The following is an 11520-nucleotide window of genomic DNA, read 5'->3' as shown; positions in this document are numbered from 1 at the left end:
AGGTATAATTACTTACTTTATCTTATGTTATCTTCATTTTGATATTATACTACTATTCATGCCTTACATACTCAGTACATTGCTCGTATTGACGTCCCTTCTTGTGGACGCTGCGTTCATGCCCGCAGGTGTAGATAGACGAGACGAGGATCTTTCATCGTAGGCTGCCTTCAGGTACCAGTTTTGATTGGTGAGCTCCACTTCTTCCTGGAGCATTGCCGAGTCTGAGTTGCATATGTTTTTTTTTATGACAAGAGGGTATGTCGGGGGCCCTGTCCCGACTTATATACTTCAGTCATGTTCATAGAGGCTTTGCGAGCGGTTCACGTGCACAGCTTAGTCATAGTGTGACAATAGTAATGTCGGCATCATGGGTCTATTGTACATTTACTTATGCATGATATTATGTTCATATTTAGCCTCTTGATCTTATTATTTCCATTTGAGACACGAAGGATGTAAGTTATAAGTTAGTTCGCTCGGTTCCTGTAAGGTGCCGGGTGCCAATCACGCCTTACCAAGTGTGGGGTGTGACAAAGTGGTATCAGAGCAGTTCTGTCCTAGGGTTGTCTGCAAGTCGTGTCTAGCAGAGTCTTGTTTATGGTGTGCAGTGCACCACACTTATAAACAGGAGGCTGCAAGGCATTTAGGAAGGATTGACCCTTCTTTCTCATCTTAGATCGTGCCATAGAGCTAAATCATAGGATATGATGTCCCTGATTCTAACCCTAAATGTTTTGATCATGGATAAGTAGTTGATTATGCCGCTACGAGATAATTCTTGAGAATTGAAGTTGTTCATTCGAAAGGTATGTTTCCTGTTTATTAATATGGATAGACATTGATATAAGAACTTGAGCAAGATATTATGGGTATTTGTGATTGCTCTGTGGGGCATTGGATGTGTTTTCTGGATCGTGTACAAGAATGAGGTAGTAAGAATTATAGAGGAAACTCTGCCGAAATTTTCACAAATTGAATTGTTTGCATGTTTATAGAGAAAGAGTAAAGGAAAAATATGACCATTAGCCGTTTGGTAAGTCATGATTGAAGGAACAACTATGAGACGCTTTCAAGGAGAAGTTTTAGAATGATTTTAAATTTAATTTAAAGGAGGAACCCTAGAGGGAAAAATGATTAGCAGTTAAAGAAACTGGAATGAGTTGCATCCGAGATTTCGGGGGATTGAGACCTATTGGAAAGATAAGGAAAGTTGGCATTAGGAACTCAAATAAGGTATTACGATTTATAGATTGGATTGGTTAGTAAGAGGTAACAAAGAAATACTGATATGGAGAAGGAAGTTAATGAGTATGGGAAGTTTCACCCTAGAAGTATATATACATCTATACGAGATCAAGATGGGTTTGTACTCATAGTGGAATGTTTTGCAGACTTCTAGGTAGATATTATTAAGTGGCAGACGGGAAAGAGCACCTTAAGAGCAAAGGAAATCAAGGAGGACGAAGTACGAGAAACGCGGTTATGAATTGATTAAAGAAAGTTATGTGACCATCGACGATAAGAGGAAGTTTAATAAATTAGTAAGGGTGGCAAAGGTAGACGGTGATGGCATAAGACAGTGGACTTGGAATAGAGATATGATTATAAAGGAAACAGGACGAAAATACGAGGAATAGACATACATATGAGCAAGTTATGATATCGTAAAGGGAATTGAGAAGTGAATGACAGGATGCACTTTATAGGTATTTTATGACGAAGACAAGGAATGACTAGATAAGGTATTGGAGGAATTATGACACCCGACAATGGGGCAATCGAAAAGTAATAGGGAGCTATGAAGCAAGATGAGCTAAGGAAATGCAAGGAGAAGTCATGAAAGTAGACGGAGATAAGATCGCAAGAAAAGGATTCAAGGATATAAATAGAGGAGACGAGCATTTAAGGAATTAAGAGATCCGCTTGACTGATAAACCGAAACAACAAATAAGTGCATTAGACTTATTAAGTGAGAGTCGGGCAAAGGTCAAAAAAATAAAGGGAGAACCCCAAAGGAAATGATCAAAGGATATTGCGTTTGGTCGAAACAAGTTGGTGACAATGAACCCTCGTGGAACGAGTAAAATAATGGCTTCCCTTAAAAAGGGGGGAGGAATGGAGGTTACAGATAAGGAAAGAATGAAGTGATTTGAATTCGCTGCAGGACAAAGACCCTTAGTTAAGAGTTCACTCCTAATTTATTAGCCGAACTAAGGAATCAGAAACTTTAAGGGTAAGTTGAAGGAAAGGAATCATTAATGAAGAGATTTGTGATGTTTGATATAAGTACAAGAGCTATCGTCAGCAAGCGCAAGTGCAAGAAATCCAACTAAGAGCAAGAGGAGTTAAGCAAAAATTCCGGTGTTAAACTGATTGATAAATAAGGTATCGCAAGGATTAATTTGACTACTATGGAAAGAAAAGGATGTTGTGATATGACTAGTTCGAGGATACCAAAAAGGAAGGAATGAGAATGAATTAAACTCTAAGAAGATGAAGTTAGGGGATATTGGTGAGAACAAGAAATTCTAAATGAAAGTATGTATCATATAAAAGTGCAAACGGCAAAGGAAGAAAGATAACCTGCGTAATTCGAATAAGTTCTGTTTTAATTGAGCAAGTGAGCAAAGTAATTACCAGTGAATGCAGGTAAGAACATGGACATTTACCTCAAAGCGAACTCTACTTTAACATTCGAGGACGAATGTTTTTGAAGGGGGGAGAATGTTACACCCCGTAGTTTCGTACGTGAAAATTTATAAGTGTTGGACATTCTAAGTATAGATACTGGAGTTCCCTTCAAGGATATATGATATTATACAAAGTAATCCTATGGTCATGACGGCTTAAGTTCATATAATAAGCTATGGAAGATTCCCGGATCAAGCAAATCGAAGAAAATAAGTTTGTCGAAAATTTGAAAAAAGTTGACAGAATTTTGGGTCAATTTTGGAAGGGTATATCTCCTAGTATATTAAGAGTTTTAAGGTGTTCCAAAAGCCTAAAATGAATTTCGTCGAGTCTAGTTTCCAACGCAACAAACCGCTCATCAATACGATATCGAAGTAGAGAATTATGGACGTTACAAGTTCAGCTGACCGAGCAGAAACGCATGCTACAGTACTGCTACAGTAACCGACTTGCTACAGTGACCCCGACCCGAATTTGAACTAATATAAAAGGGGCTTGCCCCCTCTTTTTCAGCCAAAACCTCTTCCAAATTGTTCCAAAATCCTCTAGAAATTTCCCCAACTTCCAAACCCAAATTCAAGCCTAAATCAACGATAATTCCCGAATTCCGGTTCAGGCAACGTATAGTTGCGAGTATAGAATCGTATAACAACGCGTGTGGTTCAAGTTTAAGGTGAATAAAGTGAAGTTCTTCTACTATAAGGTATGTTCTTGCTATTATTTACATGATTAAGATGATATAAAGGTTTAGCAATTCTTGGAAAGGAAAGAATCATAGGAGAAAAATCATAAAGAGTTGAATATAATTCTTTGATTACGGTATTATGGATCTTGTTATGGTTGGTTTGAATATTGGAGAAACATCGTGTGGGATGTTTTGTGGAATATATTGGTATTGATATGGTTGTTGATGTTGTTGGTATTGTTTGGGAGTTGGTTTGGTATTTGGAGGAGGTAAAGAATATAGGGGAGATGCTGCCTAAATTTCGGTAGATTGTAGAAAGATTTATTTGAAGGACTAAGACAAGCGTATAAAGGTGAGTCTAATAATAGTAGAAATTTTCTTGGATATAGATTTACGAGCCTGGGAGGACAAGCATTGAGTAGTTAAAGTTAAGGCGACCAAGAAGGTATGTTAAGGCTAAACCCTTTCTTTCTAAAGGCATGATTCTTTCGTTATAAACCTTTGTACCGTATCCATAATATCCTTGCCTCCATAAATTCTAGAAGCTTATGAATCTCATGATCCTTACGATATTATTGAGCTTATTCATGATCTTGAGACTATTCTTTGTGATTGATCTCACCTCATAATTCTTATTCTTTCGAGGTGAGATATAGCGATGACGATTCTATTTCTAATGCTATCTAAGTTCATGATCTCGATACCCTCATGACATTATCTATTTCATCTTACAATGGTTGATCCTTCAAGGAATGATATAGTGATAATGATAATGCTAGTGATGATGTTGATTTCATTTATGTATTCTAATGTATATGTATGTATGTATGCATGCATTGCATCCCACTGATCAGTTGGGGATAACACCGAGTCCCGAAAGGGCCGGGTACGGATGACACCGAGTTTCGAAAGGGCCGGGTACGGATGACACCGAGTCCCGAAAGGGCCGGGTACGGATGACACCGAGCCTATATCCGAAACATCGGCCTATATAGAAACAACCGATTCCCGAAAGGGCCGAGTACGAATAACACCGAGTCCGAATATATTAACCGCGCCTTAATGGCCGGTACGATAACACACGAGTCCCGAAAAGGCCGGGTACGGATATGACGGATGTATGTATAGTAAGTGTATGTGAATGCTATGTATGTATGTTGTGTATGGATGTGTATGAAATGTTTTTCCTGTAGACGACTAGTTTACATGATAGAGATCTTAATAAGAGTACGAGGTATAATTACTTACTTTATCTTATGTCATCTTCATTCTGATATCATACTACTATTCATGCCTTACATACTTAGTACATTGCTCGTACTGACGTCCCTTCTTGTGGACGCTGCGTTCATGCCCGCAGGTGTAGATAGACGAGACGAGGATCTTTCATCGTAGGCTGCCTTCAGGTACCAATTTTGATTGGTGAGCTCCACTTCTTCCTGGAGCATTGCCGAGTCTGAATTGCATATGTTTTTTTGTGACAAGAAGGTATGTCGGGGCCCTGTCCCAACTTATACGCTTCAGTCATGTTCATAGAGGCTTTGCAGACAGTTCCTGTGCACAGCTTAGTCATAGTGTGACAATAGTAATGTCGGCATCATATGTCTATTGTTCATTTACTTATCCATGATATTATGTTCATATTTAGCCTCTTGATCTTATTATTTCCATTTGAGACACGAAGGATGTAAGTTATAAGTTGGTTCGCTCGGTTCCTGTAAGGTGCCGGGTGCCAATCACGCCTTACCAAGGGTGGGGTGTGACAGAACCCCCTGCCAATGATCTAATTTCCGACGGAACGCCCGTGAGCAATTATTATTTTTCTGGTGGTAATTATGCAATATGAAGGAGATTTGAGGGGCCTAAAAAGAGGGGGAAAAAAAAAGGCTCAAATCACTCCATCCAAAAAAAATACCAATTAATAATTTGAGCAACGTGCCAATGAAACATTTGACCGAAGAAAATTACAACGAAAAGGATTAAATATGCCATCGAACTATCGGAAATGACTCATTTATGCCATCGTCTCAATAGTTTGGCTCATTTATGCCATCGTTGTTACCAAAATGTCTCATCCATACCATTTTTCATTAACGTTGGTTTTAAAATACCAGATATGACATGTGGCCTCCAACTAGAGGTCCACGTCGTTTAATTAAACTAGCACAAATTAAATCCTAAATTAAACTAAAGCCCGACCCACCCAAATCCTTTTAACCCTAGCATTTAGAGGTTAAAGTGGTTAACTTTACTAAGAACATACTTAATATATGAATGTTAACTTTAAAGGTTAAACTAATTATAATGACAAAAACCAATTGTTAACCACTTTAACCTCTAAATGCTAGGGTTAAAAGGATTTAGGTGGGTCGGGTTTTAGTTTAATTTATGATTTAATTTGTGTTGGTTTAATTAAAAGACATGGACCTGTAGTTAGCGGTCATGTGTCATATATGGTATTGTAAAATCGGTGTTAATGAAAAATGGCATTGGATGAGCCATTTTGGTAACAACGATGGCATAAATGAGCCCAATTATTGACGAATGACATAAATGAACCATTTTCGATAGTTCGACGGCATATTTGAGCCTTTTCCGAAATTACAAGTGTTTCGACTTCTGTCATTCATACTCACTACTTCCTCTGTCCCAATTTATTTGACACTTATTGAATTTCGAGATTCAAACAAATTTTTCTTTGACCGTAATTTTTTCATACATTTTCTAAATATTTTGAATTATCAATTATTGTGACTTATAGTAGTTTTTACGTAGTTCCCAAATATTTAAATTTTATTTCAAAATACTTAAAGATTTCATGTCCGAATTCACAATTAAAATTAAACTGTTTAACTCTCAAAATCTGAATTGTGCAACACAAATTGGGATAGAGGAGTATTAAGAAATGTAATACTGACATCACTTCTTTTTTAAAGAAGCAATTTATTAAACTTCACCAAACAATCCCAAAACTCCAGCATAGAAGTAAAGACACAACTTATTAAACTTTAGCAAATATGCACTAATTTACAAATAATATTACTAAAAGTTCACTATTTTCCCACTGAGTTTTTTACTGAAAAATGTTTAGTGTCTATTTTCACTGAATGTTCGTGGAAAAAAACTTAGATAATAGTATTTTTACATGAAAAAATTAGGAAGTTTCCCAGCATTTTAATGGAAATTTATTTTCACCATGCGTTTTTTCAATGAACTGGTTTAATGGGAATGAGATTAAAAAATTATATTTTATTACATAAATTTTTCATTGAATGTCGGTGAAAAAAACGTTTATTGACTAAACTCTAGTATAGTAAAAAGGCACCCCAGCCTCACTTATTTATCTTAGCACAGAAGGCAGCACTTTTTACGGAAAGGCATAAAAGTTATCTATACAAGAACTAGCTTAGTGTGAGTGCACTTAGTGGTGAGGAATCTTTAGGATCAGCCTGCAATTTCACTTCTTTCTAGGCTACTGCTTTCTTTGCAGCTACGTCATCTCAGCATTTCAGTCTTGTTTAAAGGAAAAGATATAATGAAAATAAACTTGAAAAAGGCTAAAGATTTGGGGCCAAGCACAAAAGCTAAAGCAAAGTCATTTACCCTGTTTAAAAGCAATGAGTTCGATCCACAGAGACAATATCTTTTAAATTTTATTTACCACCTGCAAAATTCAAATTAAATTAAAGAAATACTCCATCTGTTTCAATTTATTTGAACCTATTTCCTTTTTAGTTCGTGTCAAAATAAATAACCTCTTTCCTAATTTGAAAATAAATTCACTTTATGAATGATTTACAGCCACACAAATTTTCAAGGCTTATTTTAAACCACAAGTTCTAAAAGTTTTCTCTCTTTCTTAAATGTCGTGTAATACAGTCAAATGGGTTCATATAAATTGAAACGGAGGGAGTACTACTGATATCATTGACTCATTACACTTTTTTTTTTCTTCCAAATTACATCTAAAGAAGAGCCCTACCTTTCCTTCCACAAAGCTTATTGCTAAAATGGAAAGAAACAAAACAATGGAAGAGATAAGAATATTTTGGAAGAACTTTCTTTGTCTTTATATTGACAATATTACTTCCTTATATGCAAGTACATAACCGCCTAAGCTAACTCTATCCTAATAGGACTACAATATTTCCTTACCCTACAATTTCTATAATATCACAATTATCATAATTACCATATTTACATTTAATATCCTCCTCAAGTTGGAGCATGAGGATCCCGAATGCCCAACTTGCGAAGTATCCGGGCCTTAAAAGTACTCTACTCGCCTAATATACAATTACGTTAGTTTGAAATATTGTTAAGGTAACTAGCCAATATTTAATTATTTTTACATTTTTTTATACCCCTCCGCTAGGAGCTCCCCCTTTTGCTCCCTTGATGACTCGAACCCACAAATTTCGAGTTGGAGGTAGAGAGTTTTTACCATTTGAACAACCTCTCTCGTCAACTAGCCAACATCATTTACACCCAAAATCTATCTTATTATCGCTTAAGCCTTATATATTAACAAATCATTTGTGGTGAAAACAAAATATTTGTTTTCCATGTTTCTTAAATATTTAGTATGTCGTAATCATCAAGAAGAAGGAAGCAGCCTACTCGCATAGCCATTAGAACAAAAGGTGATCTTATGATAATTAGGCGGAGTCGGAATTTTTAATTTATCAATTTTGAATCATAATTCTTCTTGCTTATTGAGTTTTGGATAGATTAATTATGCCTATTAAATATTGTTTGTTGGCCACTTTTGAAAAGAATGGTCGAAGGGATACATAACACATACTTTTTCTTCTTTTTAAGAAAAAGTTGAAACCTACATGAGAATAATGCGAAATACAGCATAGACTACATTTAATCAAGACTGTATTCCTATTGACCAGGCCCATGCTAACCTTTATGATTTGGGACAGAGGAAGTAATGAATAAACTTGTGCATATTCCACTCCTCAATATTTTCAACTTTTTTACATAACAAGCATCAAAGTTACTTGACCTTAGTCATACAAGTTACTAGGATTAAGTGCTGAAAGGAACAGGTTGCAACAAAACATCAAATAAGCCCACATATCTGAAAGAATATCATGATCAAGTTTTAACAGCCATGATATTTTATTTTTTTCCTTCCCCACGAGCTCTCCCTTTTTTGCTCCCTTGGTGACTCGAACTCACAACCTTCGATCTGAAGGCGAGGAGTGCATACCATCTGAGCAACCTCCTCTTGTCAATACTCAATAGCCATGAACTATATAACAAAAAAGCCAGAAATGATTGACCACCACCACCCATGGTGGCGGCGCTTACCACTACTGGAGGAGAATCCACGCTCCGAGTAACGTGCATAGCACTTGGCCAAGAACATGTCACCCCAAGGTGAGGACTCACACTCGCTTTTCAAATGTCCGATCGCCTCCGACAAGCAATCTTGACACTCACCTACACTCAAATCTTGTGTACACTGTGCTACACCCTGTATTTTCCCGGATCCACCCACCCTAAAATACAGTCCCTCTGCTGATAAGTAGGTCAATACGGCGTCGCGCCGGGTCAATGTATCAGGATCGCCACCACTGGAAGAAGGTCCACATTTGTGCATGACTATAGCCTTGTCTTCAGCACCAAGAAATGAAATATTATCGTACTTGACGAAACATCCATCCAATTGTAACGCGCCACCTACCGTGTAGATGCAGAGAGTACCGACTTGACTCACTGCCTTAGACACACAGTCCCGGCAGTCAGAGTTGCTCAAGTCGCCACGGCATTGGAAGAGGCCGTAAACGATGTCACTTTGAGTTGAACCAGGTAGAGATATTTTGAAGTTGTTGAAGTTGGCGTTGGAGGCTGAATTCACTAAGGAAGTGAGGACCGAGTTGACGTTTGACTCGTATATTGTTGTTCCAGGGTTATATTTCAGTTGTGAACAACCACCATAAATGAAGGTTGTTATAGAAGCAATTGATGGGCACATGAGATAGAAGATGCTTACAGTATGAATAGATATAATAACATGAAGATGAAACACCTTAGTACACAGCTTCATGTTGTTCTTCTTTTTCTTGTTACTTATATGTAAGAGTGAGAGAAAGGGAGTTTTACCAAAGAAAATGAAGCAGTGTGCAGTATTTGTCTTTGTATGAATACGTAAGCTTTCTGTTTGGCGGAGAGTCTACGTGAGGGAGTGAGTGAATTCTAGAAGCATGTATATATGATTGCTGTATATATGATTGCTAGAATTATGCTTTTGATATATTAACTTTATTTGTTTTAGTTTTTGAATAAATTCTACTCCTTCCATCGCAAAAAGATTGGCACTTTTCATTTTTCGAGAGTTAAACTTTTTAATTTTGACCGTGTGTTAAAACATAGAATCTTTAAATTTTTTGAAATAAAATTTATATATTTGGAAACTACGTAAAAAGTACTATAAGTCGCCATAATTAATAATTTAAAATATTTAAAAGACATATGAAAAAATTATGATAAAAAAACAACTCATTTGACTCTCGAAAAGCAAAAAATGTCGGGATTAGGGGTGTTCATGGTCCGGTTTGACTTGGTTTTTAGTTAAAACCAAACCAAACCAATTAAGTGAGTTTTTTCTAATATTCAAACCAAACCAAACCATCGTAGTATAAATTCTATCGGTTTCGATTTTGTCGGTTTTATCGGTTTTTGCGATTTTTTCGAATTTTAAGAAAAGAAACTTTGAATCAAATAGTAACTAAATACGGCTTTGACCGTGATCCATTCAAATCTAAGAATCTTCTTAATTAATTCATTAATTTTAATGGCTTGAGTATAGGAATTACAGAAACATAACATCTGCGTTTCATGATTCTAGTTACCTCCCTACATATAGCCTTTTGATATTACGCAGCCGCTCAGGAATTTTTGTTATCTAGACTCATCGTGTTTATGAATCATTGAGAAGAAAGCACAGAAGTTAAAACGAAAAATGATAAACAGAAAGACAAAGTCATCTACTAAATATTTTTAAATTCCAATTGCCATTTTCTTCCCCTTAATTTGTTACGGATAAAATGCTAGCTTATCAGTAATAATTCAAACGGCATGTAAATGAAGGAACCGTAAAACTGAATAAGGCAAAAATTCTATTTTACCTTTAGCAAATTTCTTTTTATTTTACCTTAAACTTAAATGGGCTACACTTTTCTTTCTAATTATTTGAATTTGTATTGGACTTGGAATGAGCCACATTATATATATATAAAAAAAATATCTTATATATGTATGTATCTATCGGTTTGGTTCGGTTTTGGTTCGGGTTTTTTTTATTTAACACCAGACCAAACCAAACCAAATGTTATCGGTTTTTTAAAATTTAAAACCAAATCAAGTCAAACCAAGTTGGTTTTCGGTTTATTAAGTCGGTTTGACTCAGTTTACCGATTCGGATCGATTTTTCGGTCTCATTTGAACACCCCTAGTGGGGACGGAGGGAGTAATTAATAATTTTGTTGGATATTAAGTTTGGGTCGATGGTCACCCACATGTGACCGACCCATTTAGAAGAGATTAAGGGTGGGCATGGTATGGTAGATACCGATTACCATACCGAAACTAAATTTTTTTATACCGCAGTTTCGGCATTATGATATTTGGTGCATTTTTAAAAAGTTTGGTATGGTATTCGGTATTCACAAAGAAAATACCGAAATACCGAATACCATACCGAAGTATGTAATGTTACACCCCGTACCTCAGAGAAGCACTGGTTAAATTTGAATGTAAGTATGTCGAACTATGGCTAGGTAAAACAATTTTGGAGTGTGAGGAACGAAGCATTATTAAGTATATTGTTTAAGTAAAGGATGAATTATGATCTTGTAAGTCATAACCGGGAAGGAAAACCTTGGAACCAAAGGACATGACCATTGTCAAGTATGATTAGTGATAAATATCATGTATGGAGAGTTTCGGAAGATTTCGGGACCAAGCAAATCAAAGAAAATAAGTTTGTCGAAAATTTGAAAAAAGATGGCAGAATTAAGGACAAAATTTTGGGTCAATTTGGAGGTGTATATCCCCACGTTTATGAGGAGTTTTAAAAGCCTAAAATGAAGTTCGTCGAGTCTAGTTTCCAACGCAACAAACAGCTC

The 11520-nt window shown here is 36.2% G+C and overlaps 1 protein-coding gene across 1 annotated transcript; it reads right to left on the bottom strand.

Moving 5' to 3' along the window:
- Positions 1 to 8549: 8549 nt before the first annotated feature.
- LOC132060710 (plasmodesmata-located protein 7-like) lies at positions 8550 to 9595 on the bottom strand. Its single transcript, XM_059453668.1, has one exon. The coding sequence runs from the start codon at positions 9438 to 9440 to the stop codon at positions 8643 to 8645; it is 798 nt and encodes a 265-aa protein (XP_059309651.1). The 5' UTR covers positions 9441 to 9595; the 3' UTR covers positions 8550 to 8642.
- Between the last annotated feature and the right edge of the window lie 1925 nt (positions 9596 to 11520).

The sequence above is a fragment of the Lycium ferocissimum genome, chromosome 6 (genome assembly GCF_029784015.1).
Source record: "Lycium ferocissimum isolate CSIRO_LF1 chromosome 6, AGI_CSIRO_Lferr_CH_V1, whole genome shotgun sequence".
Taxonomy (NCBI): domain Eukaryota; kingdom Viridiplantae; phylum Streptophyta; class Magnoliopsida; order Solanales; family Solanaceae; genus Lycium; species Lycium ferocissimum.
The sequence above is the reverse complement of the archived record's forward strand: the minus strand, read 5'-3'. Positions and strand labels throughout refer to the sequence as shown.